Source organism: Eucalyptus grandis, chromosome 6 (assembly GCF_016545825.1).
Source record: "Eucalyptus grandis isolate ANBG69807.140 chromosome 6, ASM1654582v1, whole genome shotgun sequence".
In the NCBI taxonomy this organism is placed as follows: Eukaryota; Viridiplantae; Streptophyta; class Magnoliopsida; order Myrtales; family Myrtaceae; genus Eucalyptus; species Eucalyptus grandis.
In genome coordinates this window covers 3,629,903-3,649,948 of record NC_052617.1, presented here as the reverse complement: position 1 = coordinate 3,649,948, position 20,046 = coordinate 3,629,903, and the positions used below count along the sequence as shown (strand labels likewise).

At 42.4% G+C, this 20,046-nt stretch overlaps 1 protein-coding gene across 1 annotated transcript; it reads right to left on the bottom strand.

Annotated features, from left to right (window-relative positions):
* Positions 1 to 15,462: 15,462 nt before the first annotated feature.
* LOC104447786 (U-box domain-containing protein 4) lies at positions 15,463 to 17,927 on the bottom strand. Its single transcript, XM_010061494.3, has 3 exons — positions 17,372 to 17,927; positions 16,596 to 17,225; positions 15,463 to 15,832 (listed from the first exon to the last, which is right to left on the bottom strand). Exons 1-3 carry the CDS (start codon positions 17,738 to 17,740, stop codon positions 15,767 to 15,769), a joined length of 1,065 nt encoding a protein of 354 aa, XP_010059796.1. The 5' UTR covers positions 17,741 to 17,927; the 3' UTR covers positions 15,463 to 15,766.
* Between the last annotated feature and the right edge of the window lie 2,119 nt (positions 17,928 to 20,046).

The following is a 20,046-nucleotide window of genomic DNA, read 5'->3' as shown; positions in this document are numbered from 1 at the left end:
ATCATTTCCTATCTGATTGTGATGACATCTCCCAAGAGTGAAGAGGACTTTAAACACTACTTATCATTTTACTTGTCTGAGCGATTTCCTTGCACATCAATAGGAAATTGAGGACAAGTCGAAGAAGATCATCTAGATTCCAAAGTGTGATGTGTGGCACATCTCTTTACAATTTGTGTGTGATGCCATTTCCATGAGAAAATGTTGGAACAAGTCAAAAGAGAATCATCCGTCTTGGATGAAATGGACACATTGTGTTCATGAACATAATCAATTTTGGAATTGACACTTTTATTTTTTTCCTTGCAGATGGCGAATGGGACACTATAGATTCTAGTAGTAACATGACTCGAGACAAAATCTCGATCCGAGCCAAAATGGTTATGCAATTTGAATTTACTTTGATGATGCATAATATCCTATTCATGCACGTTGTTTTTGTGCAGGGGCAAAAGCAAGATTTCATCAAATCAAAGATCGAATTTTCATCCTCGATTGATCAATTTGTGTGTTTGTTCCCTTTCAATAGGGGCAATCTAAGGACACCCATTGCTAAGACAGTCCCTTCGTGAGACAATTCCTTGAATGAATGCTTGAAATCATGTTTTTCATACTTATGAGAGCATTTTTTAGTGTAATAAATTGTTTGTTTGAAGTCACAAATACTTTTCATGCTTAAAGTTGCTAGACACTTTTGAAAAGAGAATTTTCACATTGATTTAGCTCACCAATTTCATGTGGAGATTTGTCAAGATAGACAATTTAATGGAGTGACATCAATGCTTAAGAATGCTGAATGAGATGTGTCAGGATGATGAAAGGCAAGCCTTATCCTATACACAGTCCCCTACTTATACACTTGTGAGATGAGTGTAGGAAGTTCCATATCTACAAGGTAAAGAGTTCTCTCGCAAAAGGTACGATGACCGAAATGATGAGGGGCAGTTCATTTCTCTATCCCAAACACTACATGTGATACATTGCTTAACTACTTTGAGCCTTATACACTTGTGAAGATTTTTAAAGTTATCCCTGTCAAGAACCACCCCACATCGGGGGCAAATTGGAGGTAAGATGGCACCATAAGGTGAAGGAAATGGATTGAAATTTTCTTGCTCTCACTTGCATCAATCTTCTAGTCATGCTATTACATTGAATTCATGTGGTAATTTAAGTGCCTTAGAATGATGAAGAGCAGTTCTTTCTCTATCGTACACACTTTTATCCATTGCATAGCCTATTTGAGCCTATGAATTCATTTCACATTAAACCTAGTTGGTGATCATCCCCCACACTGGGGCAAGGCAAAAGGCAGATGAAGACCCTTGAAAGTTCGAGTGTCATTATTTTACGCATGCATAGAAATCAAAATAGAACTAAGGGGTATGAAAAGCAGTGTGCCTGGTAAAAGCAAGGCCAATGCCCATGAAAAAAAGTGAAGAAAAAATGAACAAGAACTAGGGGCATGAAAAACAAAGTGTGCTTGATAAAAGCAAGGTCGATGATGCCCATAGATGAAAAGAGAGTCAAGATAAAGACTATCTGTTGTAAAAAAAAGATTGTGTCTCCAATGGAGCAATACTCAAAGAACTCAAAAGTTGAGTTTTTACAATCAATGGGGCATTTCATGAAGACAATCCCCGATGATGAAAAAGAAAACTGGTGGCAATGCCAAGATGATCACCAACTTTCACCCTTTACACACATTTTGAGCCTGATGATCCTTTCATTTCTCAACCCATGAACCTAACCTATGTTACGTCCCTTACAAAGTCTCTTCAGATTAGGGCACTTGAATTAACATAGGATTCACATGTTTTAAGCATCGCTCGAAGAAGTGCGAGCAAGATTATATCTTTCTCATTTTGCGGGGTTCTTGACTTGTAAACCCGGAGATGATTACAAAATTGTTCTTTCAATTGCCTTGACTCAAAGAGTCCCTTTGTTAAACCGTTGACCAAGCCCACATTACGGTCCTTGTTAAAGACCTCTCGACAGGAGGTCGTACCGCTTGCGAGAATACTTGGACCCTTATTGGTATGATGACAATGAGATGGAGTGATTCTCATAAAATAGCCTCTAAATGAGAGTGAGTGAAAGTCCTTTCTAATCGAAGGTCCCTCATTTGGTATTCTTAAGAAATCCATGTCATGAGTGACGATTGTCTTGAATGATAATTCTCTCCAATGGAAATTTGGGTGATGCAAAGGTCATTATACATGAACCCCGATTGAGTTGATGAAAACCTCACTAAAAAATTTTGAAATGTGCATTCTAGAGTAGCTTAGATTCTCTATCTCTTTGATGAATGCATATCGGCTTTTTGCTCTAAACCATGTCGATGGTAATTCAAGTTCCTTTCAGAATGTTTCATGATATTAGGAGATGAGAAGCCTCCACCATGAGGTGAAAGACCTCCATGGGATATCCAAATTCAAAAGACATATCCCCAAGAATCGAGATATCATCGAGTAAGTATATCTCTACCATACTCTAAAATACTTGTCATTGTGCAGTATTCTCTCTCAAGTACATCGACACTTGACTTGGTCAAGTTGTCCAATTATATCGACCTAGTGTGCTTTCGTAGCCCGAGTCCATTTTATCGGCGGCGTGCTTTCGTAGCCCGGAGTTCTTGACCAGCGTGCTTTCGTAGCCTAGAGTCCATTTATCGAACCGGCATGCTTCCGTAGCCAGGATTTCTTTTATCGACACGGCGTGCTTTCGTAGCCCAGAGTCCCTTTACACCGACACTCAATGAGTTGTCTCCAAAGATTTTTCCTCCGATTCAATCTCAGTTAAGGCGACCGAAGAATGGTTCGGGTCCCTGGTCGGATGATTTCCGCCGCAAGGTTGGGCGACCGAAGAATGGTTCGGGTCCTAGCCAAGCAAAACCTCAATCTAGGCGACCGTAGAATGGTACGGGTCCCGGAAAAGCAATTTCTTCATTCGGGCGACCGTAGAATGGTACGGGTCCTGAAAAATAATTTTCTTCGTTGAGGCGACCGTAGAATGGTACGGGTCCTTGACAACACCTATTCCTTATTCAGGCGACCGTAGAATGGTACGGGTCCTGAAAATGAATCCGTTTAGGCGACCATAGAATGGTACGGGTCCTAAACAAAACATTTCTGCCGCATCGGGCGGACCGTAGAATGGTACGGGTCCTGGGAAAGCAGTTCCTTACAAAACATTTCTGCCATACTAGGCGGACCGTAGAATGGTACGGTCCGGGAAAGCAGTTCCTTACAAAACATTTTCGCCGTATTGGGCGACCGTAGAATGGTACGGGTCCTGAGAAAGCAGCTCTTTTCTGCCATACTAGGCGACCGTAGAATGGTACGGGTCCTGGAAAAGCGGTTTCTTCACAAAGTTATGTTACTATTCTAGGCGACCGTAGAATCGTACGGGTCCTGGACAGGTAACACTCACTACCTCGAATTACTCTATCCTCCTCGAAGGTAAGTTATTTCAAGTAAGTTCATCTATCATTTGCATTAGTACTTTCATGCATCATATAAATTGCATTAAAAAAATGGAATTCATGTTCCAACAAAAATCATCCATTGCATACACATAACCAAAATTTAGGTCTCAAATTATCTTTGAAGGCAACCTCTTCGAGCTCACCTTCAAAGAGGGGCAGCGTTGACACCTAAATTTTGACGATTTAGTTATTCATTTATAACATAGAAAATTAGGGGTTAATTTTATTAATTGCATAGCATATAGATTTATATTTGCATTTATTTTGTTATTGGCATTTTATTTATTGGATCAGTGCGAACGGGTTCAAATTAGTTGGACTAAGCCCACGGAGTAAGTAAATTGGCCCAAGCCCGTTTTCTTTTAATGACAAAAATTACCTAAATGGAGATTTGAAATAATATTACGGTGGATTTTTCAGTATTTTCGAGGAGATAATGCGAGCTCATTTTTGTGAGATTCGGAATCTGGAAAAATTCGATTACAATCAAGGAAGTTTGGCGATGTTCGATCAATCTTTGGTGAGTTATTAAAAATAATAAAATGGACGATCTAATGGGAAAAAGGATTTCTTGCTGATCGCGTGAATGTAAACTTATGGACAAAGACATTAGAAAAAGGCAAGAAGGGATTAGCTGATGGGAAGAAATGTTTAAAAAATATTCTTCAATGAGGACACATGGATCCGCAATGCATACAAGGGAAAGAAAAAGAATAAAACCTCACAAAAGAAGGAAGTCGGTAGGTGGTTTTCTTTAGTATATTCATATTTCCTGTTTTGAAGTGCAGAGTCGGACGCTATAAAAGCAAGCTCACAATAGACAAAAGAGAGGGCCGCACATATTGATACATACGGCCACGAGTGAGGGGGAGCAATTCTGAATACACGAGACACACACGTGAGATAAGAGGGAGATAGAATGCTCTACCGAGCTTGGTCGAGATCCCCGTGCCATGTGAGTCCCGCCAGCCACATCGCCGCGCTCTCATGCTCGTAACGCTGCCCCACATTGCGAGACCACCGCCGGGACGAGCTGCTGCACTAGCATCCTCAGCTGCGTCGTGATCCCCCTCGATGAAGCATCCGCGAGCCACGAGTCCCCGCAGTTCAATCCTACAATTTGCTCCACCTTGACGTTCATCCAAGCAACATGTGGCGGTGGGTACATTAAAATTTTTATAAAGATGTGTGCTGATCAAAGAAGCAGAGAACACATCCACACGTCTGAAGAAAGGATTCCACCGCACATGAATTGACTCCGCTCTCGATGATCCCGAGTGTGATTTGCAAGCCACGGTGACCATCCCCACTCCCGACGTCCGACAAGTCCAAATTTGGAAACACATCCGAGTGACATCAAGAGCTAGCTAAGAATTTTGGTCAATTTGGTTCCCATATATTCTGTTGCCATTCCTTGAAATATTCTAATGTTGGTTGAATCCCGATATAGAAAATGACAGCCGCAATTGGGAGGAGACGTTAAAAAGGAAAAAGTTTCTTGCTTCTTTTTCTCTTTGTAGGTCAACGGAAGATCAATACAAGGAAACTCGATACCCCGAGAGATGAAGCAGAGCGGTGATTTTTGGCTTGGTTTGTCAGTCCTTGCAGCGAAACCAGAATCTCTAGCAACTCCGGCCGGTGAGCAATTTCCAAGGGTCAAGCACGCTCGCAGACCCGGATTTCCACCGAATTTCATCCGAATCCAGCGTGCACGAGACAACCGGCAAAGTTCTCAGCCAATCTCCGAGCACCACACCGTGAATGACCAGCTCGAGCATCCCAAGCGAGATGCCTTGCCGGCTTGCTCGAAGCACGTTGGTCATCACGAACCGGCCGCCGTTTGAAGACCAAATTTGGAAGCAATATTTGGGATAGGTAAAAATTGTCTATTCTAATTTTCGAAAATTTTGTTTCCCTATTTGATATATTCATTGGTGCACATGATGGAAATTCCCGATATGCCATGAAATTCGCAACTCGAGTAGCCTCTTGAATTAGGAAATTTTCCTAATTTCGCAACGTGCATATGATTGACGGTCCGATTTCACGCTCGAAATACGACTCGCAATCGCACGGAAAAATCGCCAATCCAATCTCACGCCGAGATATGATTCGCGATTTTATTTGAAATTGGCCAATCCGATCTCATGCGCGAGATACGATTCGTCAATTTATTTCCAAAATGGACATGGATGATATATTGCCCGATTTGTTGCCGTGATGTTCTTGATGTCTTATTTTGATCGCTCCCGTAAAAAGAAGGAAAAATCCAAAAAAAATGCATTCGTTTAGGATGTTAATTGCATGTTTAACTATTTGGCAATTATTAATTTCGAAATTTTAAAAAAGGGGAAAAATGAAAAACACAAAAAAAGTCATTATGCATATGTCATGTAAAATTAGGGCATTCTTTGCACGTCATTGCATGTTAAGATTGCATGTTATAGGTTTAGATAATTTCTCCTAAATAGATTGCATGCTTATTAGGAAAATAAAAATCATGTGCACGTCATATAGAATTAGTTTCATACAATGCACGTCATTTAGTGATTTTTGTTAGATGCATTTAATTAGAAATTGCCCGTCATTAGAATTAGGTCATTAGATTAATTTAGATTGCATATTTAAGTGTTGCATTTCTTTAATTTCGAATCTCATGGAAAATAAAAAATTATTTAGAATAAATCATCTCATGCTTAGGATAGACTACATGCTTAGTTATGTATAGCTAAGTCATGTTGCCATGTCATATTATTTCATGTTAAATTAGTGGCATGCATTGCATATTGCATGATTTTCATTAATTAAGTGAAAACAAAACAAAAATTGCGTGTTAATTAGAAATCATATTTAGGACTGCTGATGTGAATTTAAACTAACAACGCAGATGCTCGTTGCTATGAGGTAAATCCTGTAATTTATTGATTTGCTTTCTGAGTGTTAAATTGGTGGTTTGCGCACCCGCATGGTCACCTCACATGTTAAGGAATTAAAATCAATTCAAGTTGTTTGCCAAACAATTTTTTCAAAATAAAAGATAAAGGTACCGAAAGGGCATTAGAAAAATCTAGTGTAACCAAGTCCCCGTACCCATAATCTCTGGTTCGTAGAAGTAAAGTAAATCTCCTATTACTTTACTTGGGTTTCTAATCGACCCACCAAAAATAGATTAGTGGCGACTCCTAATTAAAAATCAATTGCATGTTAAGAACTCGAATCTAAGTCGCGGGTGGTATGGGCTTGGGAGAGCCCGAGTTAAGTTTAGGCTTAACAATCCATTAGCCAAACCCTAGGTGGTTCACACCCCGAAAAAAAATTTGGTCGCGACATTGGGCATACCTTCAGACTGGGGGCAATCCAAGAAGGACATGCTCGCATGGATCTTAGCTCGGGTCAACTCTAAACTAAACAACTGGAAGGAAAAATTGTTATCAAAAGCAGGAAAGGAAATACTCCTGAAAGCAGTAATACAAGCTATCCCTCAATATGCTATGTCAATATTCAAAATACCTATATCGATCTGCAAAGCAATTGAGAGAAAGGTTGCGTCTTTTTGGTGGAAAAGCAATGAGAAAAAGGCTGGAATTCATTGGAAAAGGTGGGATCTATTGAAAACCAGGAAGAGTGAAGGGGGTTTGGGTTTTAAAGATTTACAGACTTTCAACACAGCAATGCTAGCAAAGCAGATGTGGCGCATAATTAAAAATCCAGACTCTGTGTTAACCAAATTATTGAAAGGGCTGTATTACTCACATGGTGACTTCTGGAATGCTGGTAGAGGTTCACGACCCTCGTGGGGTTGGCAGAGTATCATCAAGGCAAGGGATTCGGTTGCTCCTCAGGTCATGCACAGGATAGGAAATGGAAAGAACACATCAATCAGAACAGATAGATGGCTTAAAAGTGGACCCATAGGAGGCCCAGCAACAAACCAAGAACCAGAAAAAGTCTCAAATCTCATAAATCCAGGTACAGGCACATGGAATGAACTTCTACTACACTCTATGTTCGATGAAAGAAGGGTTCAGGAAATTTTAGCCACACTCATTGGCTTACCTAATGAAGCAGACAAACTAGTATGGATGCACACAAAAACAGGAGAATACTCAGTAAAGAGCGGCTATTTTATATTCAGGAATGCCTCTGTCATACCATAGGATACACAAGCAACCTCGTCTCATCAAGCCAATCCCTAACCTCTGGAACTATATTTGGCAGTCCACAACCCCACCCAAAATTAAAATTTTCCTTTGGAACGCATGCAATAATGCCCTAGCTACAATGGAAAATTTGCACCACCGCAAAATCGTACCTTCTCCTTTATGCCCCCTCTGCAAACGGGAAGCAGAAACGCTCGAGCACACATTTCTTCTCTGCCCATGGACTGCCAAGGTCTGGAACTCAGCCCCCCTGCATCTACAAATCTCCAGATTCAGCCTTACCCGGTTCGAAGACTGGATCTGCAGCATACAACAGAATCCTGTTATCTCGGGCAAATTTAATCACATAGCGGTGGTATTATGGAGCATTTGGAAGGAATGAAATCGGTTTATTTTTAGCCATCAAAACCCCAGGCCGCAATCAACAATAGCTAGAGCAGAGGCGTTCACAGAAAGTTACAGAGTTCTAAACGGCAAACTGAACAGCAAGAAGGACACCAAACACTTATCTGAATCCTGGCTTCCACCTCCTCCAGGTACGATTCGAATCAATATAGACACATCGTTTGCTCCTGATCTGGAAAATAACGCAACACCCACCGATATGAGCGAACCTCCCCGACACAGAGCTGCCATCGCTTGTGTCTGTCGCGATCACAAAGGCTTCCTGGTGGACGGTTTTGCGAAGCCAGTCGCTGCTGCTTCGACTTCTCAGGCAGAGGCGATTGCAATGGAAGAAACCCTAAATTTCATCGACAGCCGTAACTTTCTCTCTCCTCAAGTACACTCTGACTGTTTATCTCTAGTGCACGCGTTAAAGACTTCGACTGAACTGAGTTGGGAACTGCAATCGATTGTGAGTCGAGCCCAAGCTAAACTCGGCCATCTCCCGGGCCTCACCCTGGCCCACTGCAACCGCAGCACAAATCACCCTACGGATTGGATAGTGAAGGCATGCTGAAACAACTCCTTACCCCCGAACTGGATTTCTAACCCCCCCTACTTTATTTGATCTTTTATGCACTAATGTTCTGAGTGTTATTTTCCCTCATATGAAATAGTAAATCAAGTGATGTTGTTTGCTGATAAAAAAAAAGAATAATTATTTTCTAAATTTAAATAATATTTTAAACTTTAATGAACAAATGAAAAAGAGTTGCTTCTATTTAACTGCAAACAAACAGGCCCTCCCACTTTTCCATGGTATATTGATTTGGATTCTTAGTGGTGGACTCATTATTTGTACTCATAGTAGTATCACGTCGCCCGTGACGTCAATGAGAAGATCTCCCTTTGCTTTTTTCCTTTATTGGACCATATTAAAAAGAAGTCATGGTGCACTTGATAAGAGATATTAATCATGTTTTGAAAATTTGGTATTCATTTGATAATGCTAAAAAAAGAGAATATATCTTTAGCAGTTGATAATCTCTAAGGTGCGTTGAAAGTTTTGCTCTTTTATCTTTAGATTCTTATCTAGTATATCGGGGACACTTACTAATAAAAGCCCTACTTTATTAAGTATGCAGCCGAGCATGAACTTCAACACCATTTTAATTAATGGAAAAAAAATCTATATACTGTTTTTCAATTGTGCTTTTGGTATAGTTTTTCATATTATTATGGTTCAGTCGGACTCGGACTGTGGTCTAGTCCTATGAGAAATGATAACTTTGTAAATTTAATCGTTTGTTAGCATTAAATAACAATAGGGATAATTGAAAAAATATTTTCAAATTTATGCTTACATCTCAAATATTATCATTGTTTTAAAGACTCTACAATTTGCATCTCATTAAAAATGAAAAGACACGTAAACGCCTAAACCCTATCGTCAAGCCTCGAGTGCCTCTCGCCATCGAGCCCCTTGCCCAGATGACCCACCGTCTCTCCCCTCTCTCTAAAGGAGCTCGCGGCTAGGGACCATGGAAATCAAGCTTGTGCAAGCCATAAACTCAACCATGATGGGCTCAAAGGGCAATGCGAGAGCTCTCGGGTCTCCCATGGCGGTGGCCATTGGAGACCAGGCCTCGATATGCTCTAGATTATGTCTAAGGCAGCGGTCGTCATCGGCCTCAAGTCCAAGGTCGGCGACGATCAGGGACGCCAAAGGGGGAAGGAGGGTCGGGTCAGGAGGTGGTGTCAATGGGTGGACGAGAAAAAAGCACATGTTAAGGTTTTTTTTTTTTTTTTTTTAAGAAGGGCAATTTGTAAAGGAAAATAACAATTTCTATAAATAAGTGCGATGTGACATAAAATAGGAGCTTCTCAAAGTTGACATAGAGGAAAACTAGGAGCTTCTCAAAAAAAGGAGTCCGTTAGAAGCCCGCGGAGCTCCTAGAGGAACTGTTCCTCCCGGCCAAGGCGAGGCCGACCTCGCCTCAGCCTACGGCGAGCCTCGCCGTGCTCGGCGAGGCCGCCCTTGTCGGCCGTCTGCCGGCCATGGCCGAGGCCGGCGACCCGGCGAAAGAAAAAAAGAAAGAAAAGAATTTAAAAGCGAACAAAAACAGAAAAAAGTTTAAAAAAAAAAAAAGTACACCTCACCAACTTAAGAAAAAAAAGTGACAACTCAAGGTCTAGATTGTAAGTTCCAAAAGCAGAGATGCCTATAATATATAGGATGGAAATCTCATGATGTTTTTTTAATTATCTATTTAAAAGAGAAACCACCGGTAATTGCAATTTTGTTCCCACCTACTATCACATGACGTATGCAAAATAACGAAGCTTTAAACGAAGACTTTTGTTTCTCTCTTTCTCTTTCTCTTTTTCTTTTCTTTTTATCACGATGAAGTGACATGTCATGGAAAAGAGAACCGTTCAAACGCCCTTTGGTTTCGACCAAAAAAAAAAACGCCCTTTGGTCCTTATCTTTTAGCCCCGCCAAAAGTATGCATGGGGGTTTCACTTCATAACTTCAACTACTCATTATTTTTTATCTCTCTTCTCCGATTTGAATGATATTCTACCAACTACTTTCTTATAACATTATCACACGATTTTTCTTTTCTCTGTACCCAATTTTATTTATTTTTCATTATACTAAGTTGATAACTGTTCCATTAGTCATAAACCTTTTCTTTTTTTAAATTACTACTTCAATATGTGCATAAAATAAACAGAGTTAGTGGCTCCATATCTATCTACCTTATTTTGCCAATAGTTTCAATAAATCTTTATATATGGGACAAATATTAGGAGAGGTACATGAGATCGATATATACTTCCACAATTTTGCTTTTCTTATTTTAAGTGCTTACCTTTAAAGCTTAGCTGATTGTCAATATTTATGGGAAAAATAGTTGGTAATGAAACATCATGAAGTATGCATACTTGTCGCTATAACACAATGAAATGTACCATGTAGACTTTTTGTCCATAGGAATAATTGATGCTAATGAAATATCCTTGAAGTATACATACTTGTCGCTGTAACGCAACAAAATGTACAATGTAGACTTTAAATGTTATCTATAATAATATACAGAAATAATTTTTCATTTCTCTAAATTGTTATACAATTCTTGGAGAGCGAGTAAAAACCCTTTCATAAATTGAATTTTTTTGTTGCTATTTGAAAACACTTTTCTCTAATTACTAATATTTCCAATTCATAAAGACTTTACATAAATTTTTATTCTCTGACATTTATTTATTTTATTTCTGCGAGTGTCGTACTTTACATAGAAATGAAAAGGTGAATACCTTCAACTGGGTATCGCGCAGATCCATCCTAAGATGTGGGAGTATGAGAAGACGATGGAGCATCTTTATATTTCAAGAAAGTACCATAAACGATTTGAGCTTTTATTCGATGAAAGAACATTCAATATGATATTTAATTATGCTCTTTATCATTATCATTTTCTTTTGTTTTCCTCAAGCGAAATATTCTCCATTATATCAAGAAGTAACTTCACAATTTCAAGACAAATATCATGCCACACACTCTTTTTTTTTTTTTTGGTGACCCAAGATCCGTCGGGCCCGACTTTTGCTTACATTAATCGCCAACCCATAGCCCATACAATGCGTAGTGCATCTTGAGCCAAGCATCAATACCTAGGGGAAGTTAACACAGGACTCCACCACCATGACATTCACTTAAGACGTGTTAATAGTTGCGGAGTTTCGACCCTATGACTTCTGCGATGAAGTATCCAAAGTCAAAATAACTTGGCTGCCCACCAATGGGTCATGCCACACACTTTAATTTCATCATAATTTCTAAAATAAAATCGAGACTTTTAAAAAGCAACTCGCAATAGTTTCTCTTCAAATTCAATCATGAAAAAACAAAAATCGATGTAGACATATATATAAATTTAAGAACTATATGTTAGTGTAACATGGTGACATATGAATAAATAATTGATCGGACCTACCGATCAAAAGTATCCCCGTCGGCGCCTTCCCGATCGCCTCGTGATAAACGAGCGACGGCATTGTGGACGCACTCGATCTCTCGCCAAACCCTCATTTCATTATCATATTTTCTCTAAAACTAGCAGGTAGAAACTTAGGAAAAGTGAAATGATTACTCCAAGGAAACGTGTCTGGTCGGTTGCTTAGCTTTTAATTAACACGTGGTTCCTATTCCGTCGTAGCCGCTTTGTAACGAGGTTTGAGGAGGCTGCGTCGTGCTCTGTCTACATTACTTTCACTTGAGTATGCCGACCTCAATGATCGAGTATCTACGTTTACATTTGGTATGAACATGAGTATTGGGGAATAGGCGAGAGGATCGAATGAGACGTACGACTTTACCTTAGATTGGTAGGTTAAACAAGCAAGAGGCGACCGGCACGAGCATCCCTTCGAATATAACGATACAAGTCTAGCTCAATCAAGGGGAAGATCTTTGCTAGGGAAAGCACCACACCAGAGAAAATTAATAGTATGAAAGTCGCTCGAAACTATAAGACTTCTGTTGGAGGTAATTTATACTTCTCATTAACGGGATGGTACGGTAATAACTACTAAGTATAAAATTGAGGGTTGTAATTGAGAGGTGTGGGATGTTAATTACAATATGATCCTCTAATGGACCTAGTCTTAGTTTAAGGATGAATCGGGATAAAATTTATATCTCAATTCCTCTTTTACGTTTTTACTCTCTCTTTCATTGTATTTGAGTGCTAATCCTAACAACTCCAGCCTATCCAATCCACCTTTACTTTGAGTAATTTACGAAATCTAGTTGTGGGGTGAGATCAAAACTTTACCTTGGACAAGTTTTTTAAGTTTCTGACACTATCACCAAATCTAGTTGGAATTTCTTGTGCTTCAAAACTAAAGTGATTGACTTAATCAATAAAAAGGACAAGCCGATTGCTTCATAACATAGTAATCATCCGTCATAAGACTCTTTCTTGCCCAGCGCCTTTATACATGTACCTTAACATAGAGAATTCATAAAACTTTTTCCTCCTCTAGAAAGGTCAAACATTGTCCACTCTAATGATCGTTTGCCCTTGCCCGCACGGCTCTAAAATGTACTGTTTTAGGCAGCGCCATGCCTATGCGGGAGTGCAGCAATTCATATCTAGGTGACGTTGGATTAGGGACATATTCGTATAGCCCCACCCGAGCAAACCGCGTGCGCAACTCTATGACGCTCCATTCTATGTTAAGGATATGCTGAGACTCGACTGCCGGTTTGAACGATCCATCCATATCCAGCATGGGTATCCGAAACTCAGCAATCCCTCGGCGGCGCACGACCAGTTCGATGTGTTAAAATCACAATGCTCTGTCTCCATCGATAAAGGGACTCACGGAATCGCTTCATTTTCTTTCACGCGGCCAAAGAGGGCAATCTCGAATCCCGACGCGGCATCGGTTTTTGACTTTACAGGAATGGATGGATCGAGCGAGGTCAGAAGAGACGGAGAGAGGGACAACTCGGGGGTGTCGTCGAAAGGGGGCAAGGGACGAAACGATGAAGCAAAAGGCTAAGTCAGCCTCTTTGTAGCTTTGTCAATTACGACTACAACTACAACCACCATGGTTCAAGACAGTGGTTTTGCGCGTTGACCTGCCTCCCTTTCGGGGATGCTCTCGCTACGTATGGAGGAGGCTCGGACTTTTTCTTTTGTCTAATTTAGTTTTATATTCTTTTTATTTTAAATTTCGAGGGGTTGGGTGGAGTTTGGGTCAGTTTGGGTCGTGCGGCCCCCACTGGTGACTCCACGTCGACTGGGTCAAGGTTTTCCGCTTCTTACGGTTGGGAGTCTAGAAGGCAGCGTAGATTGTTCGAAGGAATCGGAGCGTTCTTTATTTCCGAGTGAAAAAAATAATAATAATTAAAGACCCTATAGATGTCGTCGAGTTTATAAGATGATGAATATATAATTAAGTCTTGGAATAGTAGTACGTTTTAGTGTTAATGAGCATAGACGATTGTAGTGTATATTAGTGGATGTTGAGACACGTTTGGAAATCGGAGAAGATTTTGAGTGCTATCGGCCTTTAAAGATATTTCAAGCTTTGAAATACCAATTAGGTCACTTAAAAATATCTATCATTCACAACGAAATAATGTTTCTTGGAGACTACAATGCTCTAATGTTACTGAATCTGGCGACAATTCACCTCAGATTTGGTCATCTTTAAAGTGGAATTGAATTTAACCAAATCGTGAATATGCTTTTGCTACCAATCGGCATATACTTAAAGGCAACCAAACAAAGTAATATGGTGGAGTTGAATTATGTGAACTGCAAGTCCCCATAAAGATCTTAAAGGTCACATAAGGTAAAATGAAGCATGCATATTTTATGCTTTACAAAGATTGCCCACTAAGCGGTTTCTTGAGTTCCAAGTCATATTTAGGACATCGTCTCTTGAGATATTCTTAGATTCGACATGAGAGTCGGAAATCCAAACGATCATGCTAAAGAATTTCCTAACCATCGATGGAGGAAGACTATATATTAAAAAGTCAAACATAAAAGTTTTAATTTATATATGAAGAAAGATTACACGTATAAATAAATAATAGTTGGCTCGTTAGTAGTTATGATATTTCGAAGGAGGAAAAGTAAAAGATTAGGGAAGGTAAGTTGAAGATTTTGTACGGCCGAAAAAGGAATAGTGAAGAAATTGCGGTGAATCTTACTGACTAAACCTAATTCAGTGGCAGCGATTTTAGGAGTCGATAATCGCATTATGTCAATAAAGTTCCTTCTTTGTTATGGGACGAGAAAAAAAAAAAAAGCAATGGAAAAAGCCGAAGCAATCGATTGCACATAAAGCGGCCATCATCCAATGGCCATCCCCGCGATGGCGACACATGGATGGCAAAGGCCGTACGAACGAAAGAGGCATACGACCAATAGGAACAGGTCACGTGGTCCAACATGGTGGGACGCGAGGCCTTAGAAAAGTCGCCTACCGCTTCAGCCTCCAGTCATCCCCGCACGCCTTTGCTCGCGGTGGGATTGAGAGCGATGGAAGAGAGATGGGGAGACAGCAACGGGCGAATTATAGAAGAGCCCAACACCACCGCCTAATTTTTTATTTTATTTTTCTCCACTCTATTTAATCTTTTGCTTCTTCTTTTTTTATTTCTTTTATAAATATTAAATATCTCATCTCTTTTTTTTTTTTTGCTTTCTCTTTAAAAAGAAAGGTGTGGCTCGTGGCATTTCCTTTTCGCAAACCCTTTCTTGTCCTTTTATACAAGGCCCCCAAATTCCACGCACACGTTAGAACTTAGAAGGGCAAGGCACCACCATCTCTCTTTTTTTCAAAATCCAAAACAGTGACATCGTCGAGCACAAAGCCCCAGAGAACAATTCAAATCCGGTCACACATCAGAAATCCACTCACTCATTCCGTCCAAAAAAAAAAAAAAAAAGGATAAGAGAAACAACAAAACAGTGTCGTTTTGATTCCCCAAATCAAATAAAAACAAAAAGAGGAGAAAATTCACTCGTATTTACAGTTCTTTTTCTTTTCTTTTTCTGTGGGAGGGGGGAAGGATTTTTACATACGATTTTTCTTTTTTCTCCGCTGGGGAAGGGGATTAGATACAGGGGAAAACAGAGGGGAAGCATGTGGCGGTTGGTGGTCGGGTGGGCCGGAGGGGGACACCACCACCTTCTCAAGCTGACACCTATGATGTCCTGGCAGCGGCGTCGCCGGATCTCGGTTGCCGTAGAAGCTCGATCAGTGTCTCCGCCTGTCCACATTTCCGCAACCATCAGCATCCAATCACGCCCTTAATTTAACCCCAAAAAATTTAAAATCCACGGAATATAATCGACGAAATCGTTTTTATAAAGAAAGCAACAGACGGTCTATCGGTCCGAGCACAGGTCGTGGGGTGGGGTGGGATGGAAAACGAATATACTTTGCCACCCTCCGGCCCGAACTGAGAAGACTATTTTGGCCCTGACATCCTCTGTCGTGCGGCCAATAATATCTTTGATCAGAGCGACACGATTTCGTCGTTCGAATCTTTTTAGTGCCTTGCATTATCGGGGAGCCCATCATGTCTAAGCCAAGGACAACAGAGACGGACGACAAAAACTAGGATTTTTTTTTTATTTATTAATTTCCCCGAAAGAAAATGATGGGACCGAAACCTACGCCGCCGACGGCGGTCGGTGGTGCTCCCTGCTCCTCCCTCTCCGGTAAGCAACGAATATTCGTGACCGGACAGCGTCGAGAAGTGAATTTTCGGAAAAGAAAATTATCGAGGAAAGTGGGGAAATAAACAGAAATTACTAAAAAAGGCAAAAGAAAAGGGCAGACTCCCGGCGACGACTGACGTGGCAAAACACTCAAAAGAGAAAAAAGAGAAAACAAATTGTGTTTTCCTCGAAACATGACCGCCACGTCAGTCAGCCGCCGCGGGAGCCGCCGCGGGCTCGCCGACCCGCGGCGGCGGAGCTCGGCGCCTGCACCCGACACGCGCAGAAGAGTCAACTGGGGCGTCTTACCTTTTGCTTTCCGCGATTGGTGCCGGACTGCGACAGGGCCACGAGCGGAGGGATCGCCCCTTCCCGAGCAACCATCGTCCGGTAGGCGACGCTATCCTCGCAGAGCTGCAGCAGAACCACCACGGCGATCTCCTTCTGCCTCTGCGTCCCCACCTCCACCAGCTCCACCAGCACCGGTATTCCCCCCTCCGCCACCAGCGCCGCCCTCGCCTCCGCCGCCGCCACCAGCGTGCTCACCACGAACGCCGCCTTGTCCACCATGCTCGACCCGAGGTCCGCCATCAGCTCCACCAGCGGCCGCATCGCCCCGGCCTGCACCGCCCTCACCTTGTTCTCCTTGGCGGAGCAGAGCGAGTAGAGCGCCGTCGAGGCGTCCTTCCTCCCCCGCGACCCTCCGCTCTCCAGGAGGTTCACCAGCAGCGGGATCGCCCCCGACCGCCCGATGGCCACCTTGTTCTCCTCGATCTGCGAGAGGCGAAGCAGCGCGCACGCGGCGTTCTCCTTCGCCGTCGCCGTCCCCGTCCTCAGGGCCCTCACCAACGGCTTTATCGCACCGGACCCCGCTATCACCTCCTTGTTCTCGTCGCAGAGCGAGAGGTTGAGAATCGACGTGACGCCGTACTCTTGCAACTGAGCAGACAAGAAAGCGTTTTTATGCAACAGTTAATTACGGTCACATCCAACTGTATACCAATTGGACGAAATTTCAAAAAATTTGCTCCGCCGCGGTCGGGGACGACGAACGACCGATCCACAAAATGATCTCTCGTAGTCACCTGAGGATCGGAGGACGAGATGAGAGCGATGAGGGGCTTGATCGCGCCGGCCCGGGCGATGCGGACGCGGTTCTCGGGCTTGTTCTTGGCGAGGAGCCTGATCTCGAGGGCGGCCTGCTTCTGCTCGTCGAGGCAGCAGGAGTCGAGGTCGCGGACGAGCTGGCGGATGAAGTCCTCGGAGTCGTCGGAGGCGCAGGCGACGAGGAGGCGGCGGCTCTGGGAGGAGGCGGAGGTGAACTCGCCGGATCTGTCGCTGTTGCAGTCGCTGAAGGCGGAGGAGGAGGAGGACTCGAGGTCGGCGGCGCCGGCGCCGTGGGCGGCGAAGCTCCTCCCGACGTAGGCAAAGGTCACCGGATTCTCGGTCTCCATGGCGGCGGGCTCCGGTGAGCCAGGCGCATCAATCGAGGAGTCGGGCGGGTCGACCCGGGTCGAGGAGGCTGTTCGGGCCGTTTCGGAGCGCGATGGATTCGGAGCCTAAGCTTCGGAGGGGTTTTAGAGAGAGAGAGAGAGAGAGAGAGAGAGAGAAATAGAGAGAGGGATGGATGGAGAGGAGGAGAGGGGTAGTTAACACCTGGAAGAGGACATGGGAAGATGAGCCGACACGTGCTGGTCGGAGATGGACCATACCAATTCCAAAGACGAGTCCGCACGTGCGAAAGCTTCCTTTAAACGCGTGCGGAGAAGGTTCTCTCTGTTCGATGGGGCTTCTCCTTTGGGAGTTGAGAAACCCCCCTCGTTAACTTTAATATCTTTCTTTAATTAGATTTATCGACTCCCCTAATTCGAAATATTAATTACATCAATTCATCATATCCGCATAGCAAAAGCATCATCACGGTTCCAACGGTAAAAATAAATAATGAATAGATGCACGAATTTCAACACAAACCGTTGAGTTTATCTATACAAACCAGTAAATGTGCTCGAAATTGTCGATATGGGGATCTAATTTTGAATTTGGCAAAAACAAAGTCAATTCGAGAATCATATCACTCTTTCTCAATTTGGAACATTCATTTCTTCTCTGATTTTTTCTCATTGAAATAGACGAATTATTGATTCGAAAGATTGAACAACGAAACTATTTACTGAATTGTAAAATATAATCCCATTTCACTTAGCCAACATTTCCGTTGTACACATCTATGCAATTAGCGATGTCAAAGTGCCATGGGAGCTAAAAGTCTAATGATGAGTAATATTGCCAATGACAAAAAAGCATTTGCAACTTCTTTTGGATTGTTTGAAAGGTGGGGATATCTTTGTCCCCACTAGCCTTAATCCATGCCTCTCTTTGTGGGTTCGGCCTTCTATCAACATGTGTTTATGGGGTTACTTGGCATCGTGAGTGCATAGAGAAGCGTTTAGACCTTACAAATGTCAAATCACATCTAGCACATATAAAATGTCACATACTCTTCTTATTTAACAGATTTTGTCAATTAATTTTTTTTTTTCGAGTATTATCTGATCCAATGTCCATCTGTCTTCATCTCGTGTTTCATTAATATCTTAGAATCCAAATAGTTTTTCACTAAACATGTTTAAATGAGGGGTGACATCTCGATTTGATGGCGGAATGCATGATGCCCGACGGTCAGGGGCAAAGATTAACGAGATCTATTAATGCTAATCAATTAGGCAGACCCCGGTCTGATCTAACTAAATTCCGCCACCAGATCGGTAAAGTCGTAACCAACAACAAAAGGCGTGCGAGGCAGTACAGCGTGGGATTAGTTGTCGCGCCACGTGGAGGCGGGGCTGCGCTTGCACATGCGCATGGGTGGGTTGTTCTTGATTGACGGGAGAGAGTCCATCGGGTCCGAGCATGCCCACGAGCGCCTTTTCTCCAGTCCCTTCTCTTCTCTTGCGTACCCTCGCTTCGCCCCTCGTCGATCCATCCCCATCCATGTCCTCGATGCCATTTGCCTGCCGCCCCCTTTATCGTCCCGCTGACGCGGCACGAGGCGGTACACAGAAATGTAGAGAGAGAGAAATCGAAGAGGACATGGCTCTCGATATGTTTAATTTCGTGCATCGGCATGTATTTCGCATGTTTTCCTCTCTTAATTCGAGCGCTTGGCTTGTTAGATAAGGATAGTACAATAACGATATTCATGCGTGATGGGGCGGACTACTACTGTTGGGTCTAGTTAGTGGATGTGCTCCATTCAATGTCTCAACTTATCTCAATCGTTAAATCGACGACTGAAATTTGAGTAAGACACTCACGGATCTTTTGGGTTACCAAAGTCCCTTGTCTCCCATCCCCAGAAAAACCTTTGCTTTTGTAGGGAACATTGATGCTTATGCTTGTTTCCCCATAATTGAAGTTCTATTTCTAGGTAGGAATGTATGTCTTTGATCGAGAACACCCTCAACCCTTCCATCTAGACTGCGGTAGGTTTCTCTTCCAATCTGATTGAAGGAAGATCGATTGCAAATTGAGTTCAAGAGCTCCTTGAGTGAATAAGATCATCACATTCTCGCATCAAAATTTAATCTCAATTGATCTACCACATCCTAAATCGAAACGAATCGGATAATCTCAATCGTGTGTGTCCAACTCTACGTGTATCGCGAGATCGTGTGAATCTTATGCCCATAACTTTTTCCTAAATTGAGAGGCTATATATCATTAGCCCCCACTTAACTTTGGAGATCATGACATTAAG